The sequence below is a fragment of the Lynx canadensis genome, chromosome B2, assembly GCF_007474595.2.
Source record: "Lynx canadensis isolate LIC74 chromosome B2, mLynCan4.pri.v2, whole genome shotgun sequence".
In the NCBI taxonomy this organism is placed as follows: Eukaryota; Metazoa; Chordata; class Mammalia; order Carnivora; family Felidae; genus Lynx; species Lynx canadensis.
This window is the reverse complement of record NC_044307.1, coordinates 139,653,104-139,678,313: the sequence shown is the minus strand read 5'-3', so window position 1 is coordinate 139,678,313 and position 25,210 is coordinate 139,653,104. Positions and strand designations below refer to the sequence as shown.

The window sequence follows — 25,210 nt, the reverse complement described above, 5'->3', positions numbered from 1 at the left end:
TGCGCACGTGTGTGTGTGTGTGTATTTGAGGGTGACCGAGCACAGCAGTGTGCTTTCCACATATTCTATTCTAGTTAAATTGAATTTTCACCCTTTGTGTTGGGATTGATTTATGTAAGCCTCATTGTTGGAAACACTAAGGGTGGCTTTTATTATTAGGCTTGAATAGACCAATTGATTCAGTATAAAATTTTATTCCAGTAAAACCACTGAAACAAGTTGACCAGAAAGTTCTCTATACAAGAATAAAGAAACCCAAGTTTTGTGAGGCTTACCTATTTTAGTCATTATGTAAGAACATTGGGGCGCCTGGGTGGCTCAGTCATTTGAGCATTCGGTTTCTTGATTTCAGCTCAGGTGTTTATCCCACACTTGTGAGATCGAGTTGAGCTCTGTGCTCGGCATGGAGCCTGCTTGGGATTCTCTCTCCCCATCCCAAGCACACACCCTATCTGTCTCTATCTCTCTCTCAAAAAACAAAACAAAATAAAACAAACAAAAAAAAAAAACGTTAAAATACAACTCTGTTGACAGTACTATTTGACCTGGAAAAATTCCCGTAAGCTACCCCTTTTAATTAGCATTGCCTTTCTCTGGTGCCACTGCTCGTATTTTCTCCTTTGCATTCTGTATTCATGAGAACTTTTTCAGTCGCAAGGCGCAGAAACCCAACACAAACAAGCTTAAGCTAGAAAGGGGATTTAGTTCAGTTTAAGTGAAAAATTGTAGGGGTAGAATTACCTTTAAGCAGGGTTACATCCAGGGGCATATAGCATATTATTGGAGCATTTTCTTCTTCTCAATGGATGTATTTTCAGGAAACTGATCAGAAAAAAGGCAGCATCCCCAAAGTTATATCCTTATGACTTCCAGCTGGAAAGGAAGAACTTCTCTCTTCCTGTGTCCATATATCAAGTATCAAGGAAGATTTTGATTGGTTTTGCTTGGTCATCCTTGAACCTGTAACTGGCTGGTGGGTGGAATGTTGTGGCCAACCGCTGTGGCAAAGCATCTTGATTGGCAAGTCCATGGGATCACGTGGGCTGGGAGACAGATGGACAGTCTCCAAAGGAAGACTGCTTAACAAATATCTAGTCCACATAACTCGCATTTCCAAGTCAGCAAGGGTTTAGTGTTTATTCTTTTAGTTGAGAGGGAATGGGAAGGTAACCGTCGTAAAATTGTGCCGAATCCATTTGAAAATTTAAGCTGCACGTTGCAAATCTGTTTGAGATGAGAAGATGAGGACACACCTGAAAAAGTTTCCCTCGGGTGGGGTATACGTTGTGTAGACAGTCAAATAGTTGGGGCATAACTGGCGATTCCTGAAGTTCATTTAAACGCGGGCAGTTTTTTGAGTGAAGGAAACAAAATGGCAATAATGGACTTCTGCCTTCTTTTGGTAGGGCTAGATGATTGCCTGCAGCAGTATGTTCACAAGTTCGAACGGGAGAAGATAAACGGAGAGCAGCTGCTGCAGATTTCCCATCAGGATCTTGAAGAGCTGGGGGTCACGCGAATTGGACACCAGGAACTCGTGTTGGAGGCTGTCGACCTTCTCTGTGCACTGGTTGGTTCAAGAGATCTGTGCCATGATGATGTTCTTTAGAACCTTATTGTCTTAAATCTTCAATGTTTGTGATTTAGAATCATTTTCTTATTTATTTGTTTAGACAGTGAGAGAGGGCACGAGTGCACTCGAGAGGGGGAGGGGCAGAAAGAAGGAGTGGGGGAGAGAGAGAGAGAATCCCGAGCAGGCTTTGCACTTCGAGCACAGATCCTGATGCTGGGCTCAAACGCACAAACCATGAGACTGTGCCCTGAGCCGGAACCAAGAGTCAGATGCTTAACCTCCTGAGCCACCCAGGCGCCTCCATTTTCTTAATGATCCATTGAAATGAAACGTGAGCTGAAGATAACCTAAAAAGGAAGAAAAGAAATCATTTTCTAGATAAAGAGGTGGCCAACTGTGGCCTACACGTTAAATCTAGCCCACCATGTTTGTAAATAAAGTTTTATTGGCACACAGCCATGACCGTTCGTTTATTTGTGGTCTGTGGCTGCTTTCATGCTTTTAGGGGACCGTGTGGCCCCTGCAAGTCCAATATATTTGTTGTCTTGCCCTTTAAGAAGAAATCTGCCTGTCACAGAAACTGAGTTTGCCTTTTACAGAAAAAAATCTGTTAGTTTTCTTATCTTCTGTGGAGAATAAAACACTGGAGATAATCCTGAATGAAAATGTCATATTCTAAGCTGAAGTGAGATACAGGTTCTGATTTCATGTGTGTTTTTGGTACTATCAACAGCTTTTTTATGTTTCACAGGTATTTGTGATCTTTAAATAACTGATGTGTTTGCTCGTAGTAGTCAGCCTGCGGAGTGGTAACTAGAAGGGAAAAAATGTGAACTTTGGTACCCTTTGCAGATGATTGAGCTTTGACTTGAACGTTGAGTTAAATCCTGCCAGGTTCTGACTCTTGCACTACACCCGTGCCCGCCCGAGCAGCTGTTTTAGATGTGGGATGACAACACCTGTGAGGACATTGTGTTTCCACACTGGTTGCCACTCAGTGGGGATCCACGTGTGTCCGTTAGGATGCCGTGTGAAGGATGCAGCGCCCCGAACTGTCAGGATTTGGACCCAGGCCACAGCATTCAGTCTGGGTTAAGTAATGCTGTGAACCTGAGCCAGGGGTATATACAATGACATCACTGAGAACGGTGGGGAAGAATGTTCCCGATGATTCTGCCATTGCTGGTCTGCGTTCGGTTGATTATATAACTCTTACTGCACTGTGCATGTTCTTCTTCTTAAAATGGACAGAGCTTTGTCTCCTGCTCTGAGATGCACTGCTCTTGTTTATGAAACTAACGGGGAAATTATTTGTGGTTGATAAATGAGCTGCCACCGGGGAGACGCTGTGGCCAAGTGGTGTGAGTTTTGGCCTGGAAGGCAGGCGTTTTGCATTCTTATCCTGCCTCTGCGACACACTCCTCGCTCTGCGACCTCCAGGGAAACGGTGGTGTCTGTTTTCCCCATCTGTACAGTAACACTCCCTAGATGCGGCTGCACACTAACGTGTGTTTTGCACGGCCCAGAAGATGTCTTAGAGTCTTGTTTGTTCTTAAAGCTGCATTTTTTTTTTTTTTTTTTTTTTTTTTTTTTTTTTTTTTTTTTATACAGGGCAGCTTGTTTGAGTTTACTTTTGTTACGCTTTCTGGGAAGATCACTTTTCCATCTTTTCTGCTAAATGGATTTGTCTCTTTCAACTTGAAGGAAGGGGTTTGAGGACAGGCAAATTACTTTGCAGTCCACAATAGGAGAGGTAAGGGGGTAGGGTCTGTTAGAGGCACACGGTGCACAGCAAGCCAGATAATAAACCTAACAGCTGCCTCTCTTTGCTTTTGCCCCTTCCCTACCTCTTAAAGTATTGGATAAAATGAACAAAGCTGGACAAATGCCAGAACCTAAAGCTGCATTTTATCTCCTACAATTTCCTTCTAATTTCCTTTGTAGACAAAGTTTGACCTCAGACTCATTCTGGACATGCCTCCTGCAGTAGAGTGCTGGTGAATGCATTTGACAGGAGGGTGATAGGAGAGTTCTCAAATGAGGGTGGCTTTTCCGGTTTGGGGAGGGTTTTAGAGAGCTTTATTAAAATAGCTTTTCATCTTGCTGTAATTTCCCCTTTAAATGTTCTTATTGTAATGCATATATTAATTATACTATCTATTTAATCCATTTATACTGTATAGATCTTTGTATATATAAATTGGTCATAATTTTTTGCCTTGAACAACTCCTCCCTTGGGCAGTTAATGTATATTTGCAGTTGGCCCTGAGGTTGTATAAAAGAGGTTGTCATGTAAACTGAGTTTAGTGGATGTTGGTTTTGTGATAGACAGGAAATGAATAGAATTTAGAAGAAAGGGGGAGGAAAAAACAAAACCACTGGAAAATTCTGGAAGGAACAGGGCAGATAGAATGGATAAAAACCTAAAACTGGTGAACAGCTGTTGGTAAAGATTCCAGAACTGGTGAGCAGATGGCCCACAGATAGGTGGTCATGGATAGAGAGCAAGGGAGGGAACGCCACTGTCTTTTACAAGTGACTGGTATCGTGAGGTAGAACCAAGATCACTCTCAGGATTGAATTCAGAGTCTGAGCCCAATTTTTCTCTACCTGTCAGGGGCAGACTCTAGAGCTGCTCTTTCTAGTAGGATAGCTATTGGCTACATGCAACTATTTACATGAAAATAAATTAAAATGAAAAAAAAATTACCTCCTCGGTCGCCCTAAGCTACATTTCAAGAGCTCATAGCTAGTGGTGGCTAGCGGCTGCCATATTTAGACAGTGCAGATGGAGAACATTTTCATCACCGCAGCAAGTTCTGTTTGACTAGCACTGGTCCGGAGGGTGTGACTGAGAGTAATAAACTATAAACTATAATTGTAACCTATTTTCTTTGGCAAATCAACCTGTCAAGACCAAGGCAGGCGCAGATAGATTTTTAAGGTTGGTGTAGGTTAAGAAAGTGAACAAAGTTGGGATCAGCACACACGTTAACTGATGCCACCCAAGTGTGTGATTAAATGAAATACTTGTAATGTGTTTACTTGTCCAGGGTGCTTCTGCGCACTTGTATACCCCTGAGATTATTCATTGTCCATAATTTACCCATCTATGGCAAGTCATTAAAAAATGTTATCCTTCTTTTTGGGGAGAAATCATGCAGGAAGAGTGATCTTTGCTGTCAGTTTGTATTTAACTTGATCCTGCTCATGAGGTTATATTAAAATGCCTTTAGGGAAACTGCGGCATATATGTCTTAAGTTGTGACCTAATAATTGACCCAAGTCAGTGAGATGGTTTAGACTGTGTTCTCTGGCCCTCCTTAAGCACATATGTTCGATCATGAACAGGGTCAGGAGGAATGGGAAAAGGAGGTAGAAGAGAAATAGAAGATTCATCTTTAGCTAGAGTGTGTATAATTCAGGCACCAGAAGAGTAAGAATCTGCCTGTTTCCTCTTCTCCTGTCTGCTGTGTGATTTCTCCAACCAGACCAGGAAGTAATCCCTGATGGCTAACCTCTAATGAAGTGAGATCTCAGTGGAAGGGTTTCTGTAGGTATATAGAATTTCAGAGACTCCTTTCATTTCTTACTCGGTGTGTGTCTTGTTGATACTTTTAATGCAGTTTCTGAAGGAGATAAGTTTTAGGGAAAAGATTAGTGGAGATAATCAAATCTGGGCTGAGAAATTATTCATTTTCTGTCTTTTGTTGTGGGTCACTTAAGTCAATAATACTTCCTGATTATTTTTCTACATTACAGGCTCTCTTGAGTTAATGTAATAAGTTTCTTGTTCTCTTCTTATTGTGGAATGGAGTGGAAAGGGAAGGTATTTTCCTTCTTTGCTTCTTCCCTCTATCTTGTTAAAATTGTACTCCATTATAGCTGCATCTATCTATCTATCCTTCTAGTCCTATGATTTGTTTTGGGTGGGAAAACAGAATCAGAGCACCTTGAGTGGAAATGAAAAGAACCAGTTAACAAGAAGCGACACTTCCCCTTTGTTTTAATATTAAAAGGGGTAGGTTTGTAGGAGATTGAGGATTAAAACTTCTTGCAACACTAAAATGCGTTTAGTCCGCTTTGAATTCAAGAAGTAAATGTTGTGTACGGTCATAAGAGTTCCACTCATTTTTGGTGACGTCGATTATAGAAAGCTGACTCTCTTGCTTTAGTTCAGAACTCTTGATAGAAGTTGGCAGGCTGAGTAATTGACTGAATGAGGGGACAGTTCCCTTTAATCAGTCACAAGTGCTTCAAAACAAGCTTGTCATGTGGCTCTTTATCCATTCACTTGTGAGTCTTTGATTCTCTGAATTGAAAAGCATGATGAAAATACATCTTTGTAGTTTTGTCTTCTGTGTTGAAGGATAATGTCATATTTTAGCCTGTAGAAAATGACAGAAAAAAATGAAGACTGTAAGAGTTAAATAGAACATTGCCGTTTAATACAAAACACTTTTATTTTGAAATTTTATTTCATAAAATTATGAATTTATGAATTTATTATGAAAATTTTAAGGTTTACAAAAGACAGCTTCCAGTTCGTGGATCTGGGAAGGATTTTTATTTTCTTAGCCTACTTTTTTGTTGTATTCCACTCGTTTCAAAATTCCTATCTAAATTTTTTTAAAAAGCACTTTTTATTGTACTAGAGGAAGCAACATAAATTTAAGCTTCATGAACAATTAACTGCAGTGAAAACCCCACTACGGTGTCTTAGAGTCATTGTCACCAGAAATTACTTGGGACTTTTATTACCATGCAAACATTTCTTTGAACGTCAGGGGTGGAGCAGGTCAGGATAGAATTTGGGGGGAGGTAAGCATCTTGTTAGTTTGTGTAGAATCCAGGGCCGCTGGCTGCTTTTCTTTTGCTCGTCTTTACCCGGCCTATTTTCTGTCTTCTCCTTCTGCCCTGCCTTGGGCAGGGAGGGTGAAGTGGAAACATGCCCCATGGTGATCCAAACCTTGTGCCCTCGCTGCTGACTACTTTGATTGGAATCCCACCTCTCCACAGATTAGTAAATTCGATGACTCTGTGCTTCTATTCCCTCACCTGTAAAATAGAGATACGATCATTCCCACCTTCACGTGTTATTTACCGGAGATGATACTTGTTGAGCCCTTAGTTCAATCCCTGGTGTAGAGTAAGTGTTCAGTAACGTTGGTCATATCATTCCCGGCTTAAATGGTACCACGGTCTTGTTTTGGGATGCTATTGAAACTGTGTAGTACGCCCCAGAAATATCTTTATTTCTCTGTGAAAATAATGAAACACCAACTTGGGACATGGACATGCAGTTCAATACAGAAGTTCATCCGTCCCCTCCCCAGAGTCATCTCAGATTTATGTGTCATCCTCTGGGATTTGTTCTTCACCTGTCACGTGAAATTCATTTTTTTCAAAGCACCTGAGTAAGATGAACGTCGTCCAGAAAGAACACAGGTTAGGAACTCAAGGGACAGAAATTACATTTCCGGTGAACTGACATTTAGTCAGCGCTGCTCTGTTGCTGGGCAAGTGCATCTCACCTGATGGAAATTGTCTTCTGTGCTGCAGATACGGGTGAACCATACATAGAACTCGCCTGTCTCACAGTTTGTGCCCCATGGAGGAAGATGGTGCCTGCCAACCATGGTGGTTCCGGGAGGTGGCAGATAGGTGATGTGCTAGAGAGTGACCTGAGGGGGCGTTTGGCAATGTCTGGAGACGTGTTCGGTCGTCACAGCCAGGGAGAGTGTGCTACTGACGGCTAATGAGTCGAGAGAGGCCAGCGGTGCCGCCGAGCCTCTTGCCATGTACCAGAATCCTCCCTCGCCCTCTCACCCCAACCAGAACAGAGACTACTGGGCTTTAAATGTCAGTAGGGCTCAGGCTGAGAAACTGCTCTACGTGGGCAAGGAAGCCTCCAAGAGGAGGGAACATTTGGGCTAGGATGTAAATATAAGAAAGAGCTATTCTTGCAAAGATTTGCGGGAGGAGCATTTTGACAAGGGAAGCTGGCGAGAGTCAAGTCCCTGAGGTGGGAGGAAGCTGAAGGAGGAACAGAGAGGAGGCCGGTGTGACTGCGAGTGGGTGAGGTCCGCACTGTGGGTAAATAAGGAGGATTTTGTGGCTACTGTAGGAATTATTCAAGTTGCTCGCTGGGCTTTTGAGTTACTAATAGAGATTGGACATTGCTGATTGTTTTGAATTCTTCCCTTTGATTTTATTTTCCACAGAATTACGGCCTTGAAACCGATAATATGAAGAACTTGGTTCTGAAACTGCGAGCATCTTCTCACAACTTACAGAATTACATAAGTAGCCGGCGGAAAAGTCCGGCTTACGATGGGGACACTTCCCACAAGCCCCCCAACGAACTCCTGACCTCTGTGGTGGAGCTAATCGGTGCTGCTAAGGCCTTGTTAGCTTGGCTGGACCGGTAGGTTACGCGTGTGCTCCACTGTCCCATCAGAGGAGGGCCCAAGCTGCACACACACCTGTCTTAGGAAAATGAGCCTCTTCATGTCCCTTCCACTGGACCTCTCCAGGACTTCTGGATCAGTGGTGGGATTTTAGGGTCCCTTTGGAAGCTACTGAACAGACGAGTGGCAGGACCAAATTAAGGTCCACTTGGGGAAGAGTGGAACCCCCGTGCCAAAGGTGTTTTCGCTGCCGTTAAACGCTCATGATTATTTCGTTGGTCTGAAGGCCGTTAGTTGACTTCTGAAGGGACGTGAATTCTCTTGGCTCATTTTCTAATGTGTTTTTATCTAGCACTCCTGCGGCTCTTCTGTTCAGATTCCTGTTTTGTGTGTTAACGGGAGAGGAAACCATTGCATAACGAGTCCTTTAAACCAGCTCTGCTTGTCAGCCTGCAACGTGGGATCCCAGTGTCCCCACCCCCCCCTTTTTTTTTTTTTTTTTTTAACGTTTATTTATTTTTGGGACAGAGAGAGACAGAGCATGAACGGGGGAGGGGCAGAGAGAGAGGGAGACACAGAATCGGAAACAGGCTCCAGGCTCCGAGCCATCAGCCCAGAGCCTGACGCGGGGCTCGAACTCACGGACCGCGAGATCGTGACCTGGCTGAAGTCGGACGCTTAACCGACTGCGCCACCCAGGCGCCCCCCCACCCCCCTTTTTAAAAGAATGCTTGTTGCTTTCCAGGGCTCCATTTACAGGGATCACCGATTTCTCAGTAACGAAGAACAAGATCATTCAGCTCTGCCTAGACCTGACCACTACAGTCCAGAAGGTCAGTATGTCGTTGCTTTTTTAACGTTGTTTCCTCCCTTTACCCTTGTCCTCTTCTTCAGAGGGCTCACATGTAGGCATGAAGTGCCTTTTTCGCTCTTTCTGTTTCTTGCAATTTTTTTTCCCATCCGACCTGGGGAGAGATGAAAGGCTTTCCATTAGATGCATTGTTGCCGATGGTTTCTGAACAATGAGCAGTGGCTTTTACATCAAAGATTACCTTTTTTTGTTTTAAAATAGTTGAGCTAATAGGCCCGTACTTTCTCTAAACTGTTAGAGCACTTAATTTTTTTCATAGAAACTCCAGAGCAACTAAGTCATGTGAAGTTAAGAAATGCTGAGGGAAGGGCCCCGGAAGGATGAGATGGATACAGTTATGGATATGTGGCTGGAGGGACCCTCCGTTGCAACGGTGACATTTGAGGAATCTGACCAGCATGACTCTGTGCTTGTCCTGATGGAATGGGCCTGTTACGTCATCTTGGGGTGTTTTCCTGGTAGTCACTTTTTTTTTAAGTTTACTTATTTATTTTGAGAGAGAGAGAGAGAGAGAGAGAAAGAGAATGAGCAGGGGAGGCATAGAGAGAGAGGGAGAGAGAGAATCCCATGCAGGCTCCACACTGTCAGCACAGAGCCCTGCATCGAGCTCGAACTCATGAACCCTGAGATCATGACCTGAGCCGAAACTAAGTGTCAGACACTTAACCGGCTGAGCCACCCCAGCCCCTTGGTAGTCATTGTTGACTGTTGGGAACTGATGATAGAAAAAACATCTCTTGGTGGGGGTTACAGATCCTGATCTGTTCACGTCAGGAGCAGGGTGTCCTGTCCACCGAGCAGTCTCACCACACTTGCCCCTGCTTCTGTGGGCCCCAGCTCACCTGGCACATGATAAGTGGTTTTTAAAATTTTTTTAAATGCGTTTTTAAACAAATGAGATAATGCTTTTGACAAAGAAGCCGATGCAAATCTTTCATATATCAGGAGAAATTTAACCCAAACTTAAGGGACACGTGAGGTATTGTTTTTGTTTTCCTTTTGGTGCTCATTGAGTATATGCTTCAGAGACAGACCACCACAGGTTCAAATCCTGCCTCTACCACTGCTTAGCCCTGGGACCTCAGACAAGTCGCTTAAAACTTAAGAGCCTCATTTTTTTTTTTTTTTTTTTTGTCTGTAAAGTGGGAATACTAATATTTACTTCACCAGATGATTTGGTAAGATTTCTACAAGTTATTGTTGAACGAGCAAAGAAGGAAAAAAAGTGGAATATAAAGACAAATGGTGACCCCCCCCCCCCCCAAAATATGAAAACGTAGGAAGACACGTGTTCGTAACACACACGCTATCCAAGAACCTGTGTACAAGGGAGTAAGTTCAGTAGGCAGTCCGGAGGGAAAGTCGTGTTACTTTAGCAGGGAGAGAAGTGGGGACAGAGCCTAGGAGCCAGCCCCCCCTGCCCCCAACCCCAAGGACGAAAAGAAACACTTTTTAAAAAATTTACAAAGACCATTATGTGACCACATTTATGTATTTGTGTAAAATTAAATACAAATAATGTGAAATATTTTATCTAAAAATAACCACACCTACCTCGAAAGTTTGCTATGAAGACTAAATGCAAAGTGCAGTGCCCACAAGAAGTGACAGCATATAGCAGGAAATCTAAAAATGATGCCTTGTACTGGTTTTCTGGACACCGACTTGATGGTTCCAGGAAAGGGAGTTCACAATATGCTGCTCCTTTTTGGTTTGTTTGTTCTGTGGCTTATTTAAATTTGAACAGTTCTTAAGGGTGAAGACTGGCAAGGCGTCACTATACATGGAATATCGTTTTAGGAACGTGGGTTGAGAAAGATGGCTAGCTCCTTGAACATATGTTTTCTCTAGCGTTTGGAGAACACAGGTGCTTTGGCACGGCGTGTATTTGTGTGCACACAAATGAGAAGCAATGCACTTGATGAGCGAGCCCCGTGCCTTTTGCAGGGTGCCGCCTGCATCCTGAAGGGGGGAGCCCTCACACTCCCTCCCAGCGGGGGGTGGGGGGTGGGGAGGAGTTGGGGAAGAGTACCGTCTTCAGAACTTCTCGGCAGGAGGTCTGTTGACCTTTCCGGAAGCAACCTGTCTTTTCCGTGTATTCCTTTTATCTGGGAAGTTTCAGGAATGAAAGTTGTGTCCTTCCTTCTTCCGGTGACAAGGAACGTGTTCTCCTTGGGTCTTTATTCCTTTCGTCTCTGTCTGCAAGGAGAGACCTTTGGGTGTCCTTTCGCTCCTTTCTCTCCTCCACGGGTTGCCATCTCCCCTCCTGTTTCTTGTCACTTGGTCTACATCCTTCCCTTGAAGGATAACGTGTCGGTCTCCTGAGTTGAGGCGTAAATCGTTGCTGCCTTTTCCCCTGGAAGGAGACTGCGCCCTTCTCGTGAGCACGCCTCGTGCCGTCCAAGTCCACGGGTGGATCTTCCGTCAGTTTCCAGTTTCTGGGCTGTGATGTCAGACCAAGGAGACTCCGGGGGAGGGGTGGGGATCTGCATCTTCAGTCTGTCCTCTGCGCTGCGAGGCCATGAAAACCGCAGCGGTGGCCGTGAGAGATGGGATGACGGTGGCAGGTGCCGAGTCCCGCTGGGGGAAAACTTCGGGGGGAAGGGAGCAGTACACTAGAAAGCCCAGGAGGACTGGACAGAAAGCTGGGTGGCCACAGAAGCAGAGGAGGAAAAAGCCACGAGAGCATTTGCGGAGCGCTGGTTGTGTCTCACGTGTGTGCCGTGTGCTCGACGTGTGTTGTCGCGTTTGCTTCTCCGCTGAGTGAGGGTGCATCGTGCCCGCCTCGCAGAGACAGGAGTGCAGGCAGGGAGCAGCTGGGCAGGTTGCGTCCCTGCCAGGTAGGCTGGTCTGAGGCTGCGAGCCAGGTGACCGAGGAACATGACGGAGCTCAGCCCCGCCGTCTGGCTCCAGAGGGTTGATTTGGTTTCAGGATGCCTTTTTTCCATTCCATTGCCTTTGTGCCAAAAAGCATGAAATCATGCCTGCGGCTGCTTCCTCCCAGTAGAAACGGCTGTGGGAACCCGTGTTCACGGTTGCGGAAGGTAAAAAGTGAGCCCTTTCACACGTTGGCTTGAACAGTTTTGGGGAGGCAGGAGAGCACCTCTCACCCGTTGGTTCCAATGCCACAGGGAGCCCATTTTCTAGGTGGCTTCTTGGACCTGTCAAGGAATCAAGTGTCAGGAACCACGAGGTCACACATCCACCTTGAATCGTGGGCTGTGGAATACCGAGAGGAGCTCTCTGCCAGTGGGTGATTATCATTTTGGGATCTGTAATGAAAAACCATAGATACACATTATTACTTTTATTCCTAGCACAAGACTGCGTAAGTGTTCTGTTCGCTAAAAATTGATACTTAGTAAATTCTGTGTTTCCGATGCTGTTAACAGGGGATGAGCCATCCACATCCCATCCATGGTACTTGGTGGTTTAGCTCTGTGCACAAGATGGAAGATGCAAGGCACATGTTCGAGCTGGAATGATTCTGTTTTACAGAAGTTGTGGCTCCTGTAGTGTTTGAGTTCATATCAGCTTCATGCATGTAAAAATGTATCTCTAAGTTTCTTTCTTAAAGTGTTTTCTTACTTGGATGCTCTTTTCCTGAGGATAAGTGTAAACTTTGGGAGCAGTAGAGTCACTATTAATGTTTAACACATTTTTAATTTAAGAAGATACCAAAAATCTGATTACAAAATCATAGGGTAGAGTATCATACATTTCTAACTCCCGCCCCCCGCCCACTCCTCAGTGGTAGCGGAAAAGTGACCTTAAGTGACTTTAAATAAACTCTGAAGAATCTAGTTGGTCCCCTTTTTTTCTTTTTTCTTTTTTTTTTTTTTTTTTTTTTTTTTTTTAATTTTTTTTTTTTTCAACGTTTATTTATTTTTGGGACAGAGAGAGACAGAGCATGAACGGGGGAGGGGCAGAGAGAGAGGGAGACACAGAATCGGAAACAGGCTCCAGGCTCTGAGCCATCAGCCCAGAGCCTGACGCGGGGCTCGAACTCACGGACCGCGAGATCGTGACCTGGCTGAAGTCGGACGCTTAACCGACTGCGCCACCCAGGCGCCCCTCTTTTTTGTTTTTAAGGTTCATTTATTTTTGAGACAAAGAGACAGAGTGTGAGTGGGGGAGGGGTAGAGAGAGAGGGAGACACAGAATCTGAAGCAGGCTCTAGGCTCTGAGCTGTCAGCACAGAGCCCGATGCCGGGCTCGAACCCACGGGCTGCAAGATCACGACCTGAGCTAAAGTCAGACGCTTAACTGACTGAGTCACCCAGGCTCCCCAGTCCCCCTTTTTCTCTGCATGTCCTCTGCCTTGTAGAGGGAAACCGTTGCTGTAGGCCAGTTAACTGTGGAGGTTAACAGTGAGAGTTTCACATTGGTGGTTTCACTGTGACCACTTTTAGACAGGACAATGGTGACTCCTATAATCAGCCAGCTGGGTTCATACAGTTCCGAGTCTTTTGTTCTTACGCTGAATAAATAATGCTTTGCACTCCAGCCCTTTATTTAACATCATCAATAGCATACCTCAAGACCACTTTTTTGGCAGTGTGTTAATGAATGTTTTGTTGAACCTTTTTCATTTATTAAGGACTAAAATATCTGATTTAATCTCAGTGTTGCTTAAAATAAACTTATGTGGCTACATTTACTCAAGCCTTTATTTGAAAGCTATTCTTATAGAAGCAGGCCCAGAGCTAAAAGATTCCTGACTTGTTGGCCAAGTGCGGGCTGAGCACGGGGTCACATTTGGGAGCCATTGTCAGGTTTCCTTCTTGGACTCGACTTCTGGTTTCTTGCTCTCTGCACGGTATAGATGGTGGGTGGATTTCAGTTCAATGATTTCCATAGGTTTTCTGATGAAATAATCGGTCAAATGGGTTCCTTGGATGATAAGCTTCTTTGGTCAGGAGAGAGCAGAGCCTGAGAAGGTGTTGGGTGCCTGCTCTGTGCCCTCCGCATCCCATACAGGGCTGTTTGGGCTGCAGGGGGAGGGGCATGCCAAGTTTCTAGCTCTCTTACAATTTTCTTTTTTCTTCTTTCCTTCTTTAGGATTGCCTTGTAGCAGAAATGGAGGATAAAGTTTTAGCCGTAGTAAGTATACCTTTTAGAAGTGACTGTAAAATTCCTTTTCCCAAACGAATGGGACTCACATGAATTCAAGTAAATATTCTGTGGCTAATGACTTTAGGATATACTTTGAAATATTGGCTCTTTGGGATTTGAGTCTACTAATTTAGGTAGAAAGAGAAGAGTAAAAGTAATCTAGCAACAAGAAAATTACTACTATGAAAATTCCTGTGCTTGGGTATATGGGGGTGTCTGTTTCCTCTGAACATTTCATTAGGTACAATTATACTTAAATTACTAGCCAGCCTGTTAATCAGGGTTACCCTGATCTGTAAATTTCACTTTAGGAACATTATGATTAAAAAAAAAAAAAAAAAATCCTTGGCAAAACCCTTCTGATGGCAGGGGGATGTGCCGTGATTGTTTAAAGAGCATTTTGTAACCATTCATCATCACTTCCTCCCTTTGACATAAGCCAGCCTGGGCCCTTTTGATAAGGCCTTCCTCCTACTGATGTTGAGGAATTTAGCAGTGAAACTGCTATAAATATATTTTCCATAAATAGGAGGCTAAACAAATTGAGGGAAGGTAAGAAGTGTCACTTCTTGGATTCTCCCCCTTGGGGGAAAAAAAATCACTCTTTGGAATTTCCCGATTTCCTTGGTGGTTTGATTTTGAAAGGTTAGATGAATCTGGGGGAAACAACAACACGTAACCACCACTTTGTGGGGATCTTCATGTCTCAAAAAGTTTACGTTGTCAGTGTTTGGGGTCAGAGAATTAGAACCATCACTAAAAAGATGGTTACCCCTAAATGTAAAATACAAATCTATGCATCTCCTGGATGATAACAGGAGAAAAATCTAGGTTGACCTTGTGTTTGCTGGTGAGTTTTTAGATCCAATACCAAAGGCACAATCCGTGAAAGAAAAACCGATAGGACAGATCTCACTGAAATGGAAAACTCTGTTCCATGAAATGCAGTGCTAAGAGAATGGAAAGACAAGCCACAGACTGGGAGCAAGTAGTTTTAAAAGGATAAAGGATTTGTATCCAAAATATACAAAGAACTGTTAAACTCAACAGCGAGGAAACAACCCAGTTAAAAAGTGGGCAAAAGATGTGAACAGACATCTCACCAAAAAGGTACGCAGCTGACAGATCAGTATAGGAAAGATGTTCAACATCGTGTTTCATTAGGGGAATTGCCAATTAAAACACCAGTGAGATACTATACACACCTGTTCGAATAACTGAAATCCAAAACATGACAACACCAAATGCTGGCAAGGATGTGGAGCAGTTGGCACTCTTGGTCATTGCTGGTGGGAACACAACGTGGTACGGTCACCGTGGAAGGCACTGTGGCCATTTCTTACAAAACCAAGCAGACGCTCACCCTACGATCTAGCAGTTGTACCCAATGAATTAAAAACTTATATCCGCAAAAACCTGTACAGAATGTTACAACAGCTTCATTCCTTAAGGCTGCAACTTGGAAGCAGTCAAGATGTCCTCCAGTGAGTGACCAGATAAACATCCAGATGATAGACTGTTACTGAGCAATAAAAAGAAATGATCGAAAAGCCATGAAAAGATATGGAAGAACCTTAAATTCATATCACCAAGTGAAAGAAGCCCGTCTGAAAAGGCTACATATTGTATGATTCTAATTATTTGACATTCTGGAAGAGGCAAAAACCACAAAGTCCGTAAAAAGACCAGTGATTGCCAAGGGTTCATAGTGGGGGAGGGCGGGAGAGATGAATAGACAGAACGGGGGTTTCAGGTAGTGAAAGTGTTCTGTGTGATACCGTAGAGGTGGATACATGACGGTGTGCATTTGTTGAAACCCACAGAACTATATACCACAAAGAATGAACCCTAATGTCAACTACGGACTTTTGTTAATAATAAGGTACCAATTTTGGTTCATCGGTTGTAACAAATGTACCACACTAAGGCCAATGTTTTTATATCTTATTATTAACCCTGTTATAACTGTATTGGAAATTGTGTTGGGGTGGGAAGGAAGCACATAGAAACTCTGCACTTTATGCTCAGTTTTTCTGGAAACCTAAAACTGCTTTTAAAATAAAACGTACTAAAAAAAAAGCAGGTACAGGCCAAAAAAAAAAAAATTAACCTTGTGAATATTTGATATGTATAGAATGTGAGCGATCAGGAAAAAACCATGCAGAGGCTAGGAATAGATGATTGTCCTTAACTGCCAAACGGGGGTTTCTGTACAGTCTGTGCTCCTAATTCATATAAGAGCTGCGCTCTTTAAACAAAGCTGAAGTGGCACCGTTGCCACGGATCGCAGATACGAAGTCCCAATGCCATGCCTTCGTCAAGTAACATTATTAAAATGATCACCGACCAGAGCTGAAGATTGTAGGTGAAGTGCATTTCTTTAAACTGCACCTGAGATAAACTTGGTTAATGATTGAACCTTTCCTGTGTGCCTCTCCAACTCTAGGTCAAGGTTTTAAATGGCATCTGTGACAAAACAATACGATCTGCTACAGATCCTGTTATGAGCCAGTGTGCGTGTCTGGAGGAAGTTCACCTGCCAAACGTTAAGCCTGGGGAAGGCCTGGTGAGATTCTAGAAACACTTGTTTTCTTCCCAAATAAGAACACATCGTCATTTATTAAAGTTTGGGTTTTTTTTTTTTTTTTTAATGATTCTTTATCGCTCTCACTGTAATTCTGAATAGAATTCAACTAGATTGTCTTCCACTATGTAGTTAGGAATTTGCCATCTCGAACTGTCGATAGGTTTTATGTCTTCAAAGTATACAAATAAATACAGTTTTTAAACTGTATTCTCGTATCTTGAAGGGATTGTTTTAACAGTTTTATTTTTAGGACTTAGTGCGAGGAGGTATAAAACATTTACACAAAGGAAAGATGGTCTCGGGGTACAAAACAACATCTGCTCTGAAAGTGTCTATTAGCACTTAGATGAACGTGAGAAGAGGTGGTTGAAAGAAATGATTTCTTAAAAAAAGTTCAGAACTGTTTCATAAATGATGTATGAGCCCTATTATAATAACAGGCCCCCAGCATACAAACAGGTAGAAACCTGGCTTCCTAGATCACAGATCTTGCAGTGCCTAGCATGCATCTGGTGTGATGAATTGCCCGAAAAATTTATTTTTATTTATTTTTTAATGTTTGTGTATTTTTCAGAGAGAGAGAGTGCTCACGTGAGCGTGAGCCGGGGAGGAGTTGGGGGGAGGACTGGGGATCCGAAGCTGATTCTGTGCTGACAGCAGAGAGCCCGATGTGGGGCTCAAACTCAAAAACCGCGAGATCATGACCTGAGGTGAAGTCGGATGGCCAGCCAACTGAGCCACCCGGGTGCCCCAGTTTGCTGAAATTTAAGTGAAAAAACCATGAGCCTCCTTGATGAGCTTGTAGAGGCTTTGAGTCTGAGAGAGCTGGGTTTAAATCCAAGTCCTCAAGTGTCCTAACCGCTTTTCAGGTCAGTTTCCTCATCTGTCATAAGTGAATAGTAATAATTACTGTCTCACAGAGTTGTGGACGGTGTTCAATGAGATGATGGGTGTCAGGTGCCAGCTGCTGGGGCACAGTTCCTGTCAGTAGTTGGTGGCTGTGCAGGTACTGATGAGGATGAGGAGGAGGAGGAGGAGGAAGCATGAAGTAGTCTGTAGGTAGCTGTGGGGAGATACCAAGGCAGTCTCTCTCCTCAGGAAAACAACAATCAACCAGATATCGACAAGCTCACTTTCTTAGCAAGTAGATATATGCATGTTGAGTGTCATCATTTGACGAGAGTCCCATTATAGTGTGGTGTAGTTGCTGAGCCGGGCAAGTCCAGGGTTAAGATGATTTCTGAGGAAGATCTACATTATTGCAAATCTGATACCAGGGTGAGCAACTACTCTTGGCCCGGTCTGCGAGATTTTGCTCTTTCCCCTCATCTTATAAAAGTTCCCTAAAAATGTTTTGTACGTGATCTATCCAACGGCGGAAATCTTTCCTCCATGATATGGCATTCACCCCTGAGTTTGCCTGTCAGGCCTGTCAGAAGGAGTGTATCTGTCTTTATGCTTCCCTTAAAATGGAGGCGTGCCTGTTTCTGGTTTACTCCCTAAGTGGTGTTTCTTAATAGTCTTTGTTCATATATCCTGGTCTGGGTTGTTGGTGGCTTCAGTGAGTCACCCCACAATGAGTGCCGATAGCAAATTTATCCGAATACATTGTGTCACCAGACAAAGAAGTGGTCAGGAGAGAACAGTCCCTGTTTGAAATGCCTCATTCATCCTGCACGTCTGAGAAGATGCCTTCTGAGTCCCCAGAGTTATGGCAAAATTCTGTGGGCCCAGTACACAAGTTCTCATACCAAAGAGATCTGGCTTCTGATTTCTTCCACTAGTGTTTCCATTTGTTAGCTCCCCTTCACTGCTTGTGGATCTTGTTTCACAATGTTTCAGAGTCTTAAAAATGAGTGTTGTTCTGAAGGGATTGCCTTTAATGTTTTATAAGATGAAGTCTCCCTGGCGGCCATGTTTCTAAATGTTGGAGTAATGAGTGAATATATTTGCGACTCCCTCTAGGGCATGTACATCAAATCAACCTATGATGGATTGCACGTGATTACTGGAACCACCGAGAATGTAAGTGCATAGCCATTAAATGTAAAAGCCATTGTGTGTTTAAACAAATTTGACACATAGTCCCTATACTTTTCATTTCAACGTGTGCCTCCTGTTTTATTATCTATAGTGAGAGTGTGGGTGCTGTTTCGTTTATTTCTGTTGCTAAGCACACTGCTTATCACCAGCTGTTGTAAATTTATTATTTAAATTGTCTTTTATTGCTGTTGTTCACATACCTTGCCCGGTTTTTGCCCCCCAACCTTGTTAATTATTCCTGTTGCACCCTGGAAATGTTAACCCATAAATATAAAAACAGTGATATCTTTGGTGTTGAAAATCACTCTTACAGGAACTGGAATTGGTAGCTATATGTGTAAAATACAGTTTTTTGTTGTTGCTTAATGGAATTTATATGCGTCACCAAAGCAACTATTTCGAGACTGTTTGCACAATGTAGATTCTTTTTATAGAGTTGTGTTTTGTAGTATTTGATATGATATTGAAATTTAGTTCCCCTGCCCCGCACCCTAATCTTTTGAATAGAAAATGTTTCTACTGTGAGAGTCTTTGTACACTGTTAACTTCCTTTTGGAAATGCTACTACATGAAAGGTTTTTCTTGAGCCCCTCAAACATTTTGAATTTGTAAAAAGTAGAGCTAATTGAATGCTTTCTTTTTTGCAACTTACAATATGGCTAGTTTTTGGTGACGTTGACATGAAGCTAAAAATGTTTGAATAGCTTCCTGGATCTGTATGAAAGAAGTATGTGTCTGTGAAATTAATCTGCTATTTAATCAACTAAGACAAGAGGAAATAATTCCTAAAAATAGAAGAAATTTGGTAACTGCTTTTCTAATCCGGTGCAAATACATGTTGCATTTTGAACTTCAGCTGCTAGATCTTTCGATAAAATGAAATGGCATGGTCTTTGATGAGGGTTTGTGATGCAAGCTTGATTTTTGTAGCAGGAAAGAAATGGCATTGCTTAAGGCAGCCAGTGAAATTGAAATAAGTTGTGTGGTTCTGGCAGACGGTGAGTGAGAAGACGGTAGTATCTTGAAGCATTCTCTGTTGAGCGGCGGTGAAAACGCACTGACAAGCAGTAGGAATTTTTATAGCACATCACCCGATCGGCAGTAACAGCACAGGAAACTCTGGTTTTAGGTCAGGGACGGTGCAAAGGAGAAAACACATCACTCGTGACGCAGTTCATCCCTCATCCTTGTCAGAGACTTAGCGAATTTCAGCTGAACCATAAACAAGAACGTACTCATGGACCATTCATTTCATTGTTTAGGAGCTGAGTGGATTCAGAGGGATGGTGACGGTCATGTGAGTTTTTAAAGAGTTGAAGTTTTGCATCTATCACTTGATAGTGACTGCATTATTTAACAGCCAGACCCGTGTGGTTCCAGACTTTACCGGTCTTCTTAAAGCAGTTTTCATCTTGGATCAGCGTATAGCTCGCTATCATATTACTACCAGAAGGCACACATTTCTCCTCTTCAAACCACCCCCCTTCCTTTGGTTTTAAGGATGAGAGTTGAATGACAGACTGTCAACTTAACAAGCTGCTTTTGAATGATGTGAAAGGTCAAATGTAAGGATCCATTTCCTAGAATTCCTACCAGCCTCATAAGACTGGGTGAGAGATTCAGGGTTGACCTGGATATAGTCGATCCCATACAAGATCAAACAGAAGTCATCCTGGAGACAGGTGGTTTCCATCTTGTTAAAGATGAAAAAAAGGAAAACTTGACATATCCCATCTGGCAGTCCATTCGAAAATGTCACTCATTGTTTTCAGTCACTCAGCTTGTGTTCACAGAGTACCTGGAATGTGCTAAATCTTGCAGATGAGGGTGGGAAGTTAGGTAAGAGCCCACTTCTCCAGGGCTTCTGAGTATCTCACCCTAAATGCTGGATATTTTACACATAAATGGCAGTAGAAAGTGAGAGCTCCCGGATGGCTTTCCAGCTAGCACTTAAGGTTGTTGTGACTTCAGAATCAGAATGTTTTAGTGGAAGCCTAGTATGGTGGGTGGTAGTGGACAGAAATCACCCACTGCATTCCTTTATTTCTCCATCTTGGACTCCAGGCTGCAGCAATGACAGCAGACCATCTTGGGCCTACGGTGCATTTTGGGGTGGGGGGGGACGTTACCTGAGAAATCAGGATCATTCCAAGGTCAGCCTAACAGTATCTAGTGATTCTCTTTGACTTCTTTTTTGATATTGTTCAACACCTTGAGAGGAGTCTTAACAGGATCCCATCCATACTTCTATTCCCCACCTCTGAGATGAGGTGGGAATTAGATTAGCCTCTGAAGAATGGATGCATTCTTCTCCGGGTCATCACCCTTCTGCAGAAAACCAGCACAAGCATCATTTTTCAGTAGTCTGGCTCGTGGTGAAGATAGGCAAGAGCCACTGCCCCAGGAAGAATTTTGGTATCAAGCTCTCTCTTTACCAGTGTTCTGCCAAACACATCTCTTAGTCACCTGGTAAGACATTTGAGAAATGAATGCGTGAGGATCCCGAGGAAGGAAAGTCACTTCAGGTCATTTAGGCTTGTTTTTTTAAGATTGCATATCTATAAACAGGAACTTCCTGACCTCTGGGTCATCTTTTATAAAGTGAAGATTACCTTAAATGAATCCCTGGCCAGGAAGATTATCTGGGCTGGACTGATTCTTTTTTTTTTTTTTTTTTTTTTTTTTTAATATTTATTTATTTATTTTGAAAGAGAGCGCAAGCAGGGGAGGGGCAGGGAGAGAGAGGGAGAAGAGTCCCAAGCAGGCTCCACTCTGCCAGCACAGAGTCCGATGTGGGCTCGCTCCCATGAACCAGGAGATCATGACCTGAGCCGAAATCAAGAGTTGGATGCCTAACCAACTCAGCCACCTAGGTGCCCCATGGCTAGACTGATTCTGATCAGACTTAGCAAAGTTGGTCTGTAACTGAGGGTTAAGCATCTGACACGCAGGAGCAAAAAGGAGCCTATACTCACTCACTTTTTTCTTTAAGTGTCTCAAGAGAAAGAGACTTGAAATAGACCATCTCCCAGAGGTACCCCCTGTGCTGGTCTCTCAGGTGAGGCACTGCTGGTTGTTATGGTCGCAGGTTAAATGTTTTGAAAAATAACTGTCACAGTTACATGTTGGATCTAGATAAATCAAAGAGATTGTTTCTATAGTTTAATGCTGCTTGCTCATTTCTTGCTGAGCCCGTCAGAACAGTTGAGTGAGAAGATCCAGCAAGGATGTCTTGGGTTTAGTTGCTGCCCTCCTGACTTCATTCAAAAGTGCTATCTATCTATCTATATAATTTTTTTAATGTTTATTTATTTTTGACAGAGAGAGAGAGAGAGACAGAGCGTGAGCAGGGGAGGGGCAGTGAGAGGGAGACGCAGAATCCGAAGCAGGCTCCAGGCTCTGAGCTGTCTGCCCAGAGCCTGATGTGGGGCTCGAACTCACAAACTGTGAGATCATGACCTGAGCTAAAGTCGGACACTTAACCGACTGAGCCACCCAGGCGCCCCAAAAGTGCTATTTTTAAAAAAATAATTATAAATGTGTTTGAAGATTCAATCAGTTACATAAGTTACCAAATAAAATACTCTGGCCTAGATAAGGTATGACTATAATTTGAAATGAAGGGTTTATGCTTTGCTTTTGCTCACAGGAGTTAATCTTAAACATGAAGAGTGCTAGTTTCATTGATTGAACAAGAATATTATGAGCAAAATATTTGACAAATAAATTACATCTAGGTATTTATATACACACATATTATTTGGGGGAATAAAAATCTGGACTTCTAATACTGAAAACACACTCATTTAGAAATCAACATGAGGGGCGCCTGGGTGGCTCAGTCGGTTAAGCGGCTGACTTCGGCTCAGGTCATGATCTGGTGGTCCATGAGTTCGAGCCCCGCGTCAGGCTCTGTGCTGAGAGCTCAGAGCCTGGAGCCTGTTTCAGATTCTGTGTCTCCCTCTCTCTGACCCTCCCCCGTTCATGCTCTGTCTCTCTCTGTCTCAAAAATAAATAAACATTAAAAAAAAAAAAGAAATCAACGTGAAAATGAAAAAAATTTAAAGTCATTTTCTCTGAAGAAATACATTTTCTATTGTCATCATCTTTCTATTTTAATAGCATTGTGATAATGTGTAAAATAAGGTTGAGTAAACAAGGTTTAATTTTAATAATTGCTTAAAAGGAGATGGGATAACAGAGTTACAGTGATGATCTTTACGTGGTAAGCAGTTGGTCAGCTTTTGTAAAGTTAATTTTGATAGGGATATATGTAAGATATTTTTTAAAGTTTATTTATTTATTTTGAGAGAGAGAGAAAGAGGCAGAGTGAGAGGGAGAGAGAGAAGCCCAAGCAGGCTCCACGCTGTCAGCACAGAGTCCTATGCGGGGCTCGATTTCGCGAACTGTGAGATCAGGACCTGAGCTGAAATCAAGAGTCAGACGCTTAACCGACTGAGCCACCCAGGCGCCCCTGTACGATATTTTTTAGGTGAACCAGCAGCTCTTATCAGTTTGTTGTGTCGACAGTGTGTCCCGCTCTTCCTGAGGGGCTAGATGAACCCAGCCGTTGCAGTTGACGGGTGATCTGTACCAGCTGCCCACGCATCAAGTAGGGAAGTCAGGTGTCCGCCTGTGGGCCAGACTCTACAGACCGTGTAGTTTCAGGGTCATCTCGTAAGCGCGCCGTGTGATAGTTCTTGAGAAAATCGTGTTCCCGTTGCTCTTTGTCTGCAGAAGAAAGAAGGAAGAAGAAATAGAAGCAGAAAGAAATAGAGGGTTGAAAAACTAAGACAGGTCTCTGTGTTTGTTCTTAATAGTCTCCTGCAGACAGATCTCAGAAGATTCATGCTGGTGATGAAGTCATTCAGGTTAATCAGCAAACTGTGGTGAGTTTGTTCATCGAGACGAAGACTTTTAATATTCCCCTCTAGAACTTTCAACTAAATCCAAAGCCATTTTGCTTGAATTTTTTTTAATTTGCAATTTATATCCAATTTTCCGTAATTTTAAGTAGTGCTAAGATGAACATCTTGGTGTCTATTTGCTCGCTCCTGATTTCCTTGAAATAAATTCATAGCTCTGATTTTTCATTATTCCTGAGTGAGTCCCTTTTCCTCATTTTCCTTCTTTGAAGGTGGGATGGCAGCTGAAAAATCTGGTGAGGAAGTTGAGGGAGAATCCTACTGGCGTCGTATTACTGCTTAAGAAGCGTCCCACGGGCTCTTTCAACTTTACCCCTGCCCCCCTGAAAAACCTACGGTGGAAACCACCACTGGTGCAGGTATCCGTTACTGGTTGTGAACTTCACCTGGTGTCAGCACGTGAACAGCGTCATCGTTGTTGGCCTACAGAAGTGACAAAATTGAAGGTCTCACCCAAGATTTTAAAAAATGGGTCCTTCGAGACCAATAACATGATTAAAATTAAGCTGCCAGGATTTAAAGTTTTTAAAATTAACTTATATGTATGTGTATATGTATATATAATACTAAATAGCATAGAGTTGTGTACTTCCTGTGTGGCAAGCAGTGAGCTAAGCCTGTTATGTGTATTGTGTCACTTAAGTCACTCAATGTTGGTACTATTCTTGTCCCCATTGATTCCCATCTTTATAGATGAGGCACAGAGAAGTTGAGTGGTTTGCCCAGAGATACACAGCTAATAAGAGCCATAGCCAGAATAGTACCCAGACCGAGTCCCAAGCCCATGCTCCTAGTCAGTGATAGCATCGTTAGCGGTTTGTATGAACTAACACATTTAATCTGCGCGGCAGCCCTGTGCAGGACCTCCTGCCAGCATGGCTGGTTTTTGAGGAGGAAACTGAGGCATGGTATTTAAGTGATTTGCTCAGAGCTAGAATTCTGACCTGGCTCCCAAGCCTCTACTTTTTACTGTGCTTCCAGTCTTTCAAAACTCCCAGTTAATTCTGACTGTCTCAGAGAATACAAATGGAGTGTCGCTAATGGCTGTGAACACACGAATGACCTCAGTCCCCGGTGTTGCTTTTGGGGAAGGAGAGTTAACCAAGAATAATCTCTTAAGTTCACTTCCACCCTTTGCACTGGCTTCCATTTCAGACCTCACCTCCACCCACGACAACCCAGTCCCCTGAAAGCACAATGGATACCTCGCTGAAGAAGGAGAAGCCCGCCATCTTGGATCTTTATATTCCTCCTCCACCAGCCGTTCCCTACTCGCCCCGGTAGGTCACTGTTCCTGTTGGCGGTGTGCGCGTCTCCTGTGCCTGGAGATTCTCAGTGGTGGTGTGCAGGCTGTGAGGGTCTCGAGGGGAGAAGTTGCTGAACTCCCGTGTGACAGCAGGGAGTCTTGAGATTGCAGTTTTCACAAGTGTGATCCTTGGTGTGGGCGTGGGAGGGCTGAGTGAAGGGGGTCAAAAGGTCCCAACTTCTAGTTATAAGATAAATAAGCTGTGGGATGTAATGTACAGCATGGTGACTGTAGTTAACAGTATTCTATTTTGTATTTGAAAGTTGCTGAGAGAGGACATTTGTAAAGTTCTCATAGCAAGAAAAAAAGAATTTGTAACTATGTGAGGTGATGGATGTTAGTGGAACTATTTATGGTGATCATTTCGCACTATGTATGC

At 43.2% G+C, this 25,210-nt stretch overlaps 1 protein-coding gene across 3 annotated transcripts in view; it reads left to right on the top strand.

Moving 5' to 3' along the window:
- The first annotated feature begins 1,375 nt into the window (after positions 1-1,375).
- CNKSR3 (CNKSR family member 3) overlaps positions 1,376-25,210 on the top strand; it is a 39,992-nt gene continuing 16,157 nt past the window's right edge. For 2 of the 3 annotated variants that reach the window (XM_030316627.1, XM_030316625.1), the window contains exons 1-9: positions 1,376-1,570; positions 7,799-8,001; positions 8,730-8,817; positions 13,917-13,958; positions 16,417-16,536; positions 18,523-18,582; positions 23,421-23,489; positions 23,738-23,884; positions 24,681-24,805. In XM_030316627.1, coding sequence (XP_030172487.1) covers positions 1,382-1,570; positions 7,799-8,001; positions 8,730-8,817; positions 13,917-13,958; positions 16,417-16,536; positions 18,523-18,582; positions 23,421-23,489; positions 23,738-23,884; positions 24,681-24,805 — 1,043 coding nt within the window. In that variant the 5' untranslated portion in view covers positions 1,376-1,381. Of the gene's footprint in view, positions 1,571-3,186; positions 3,327-7,798; positions 8,002-8,729; positions 8,818-13,916; positions 13,959-16,416; positions 16,537-18,522; positions 18,583-23,420; positions 23,490-23,737; positions 23,885-24,680; positions 24,806-25,210 lie in introns of those variants that run through there. The other variant, XM_030316626.2, reaches the window with a different exon arrangement.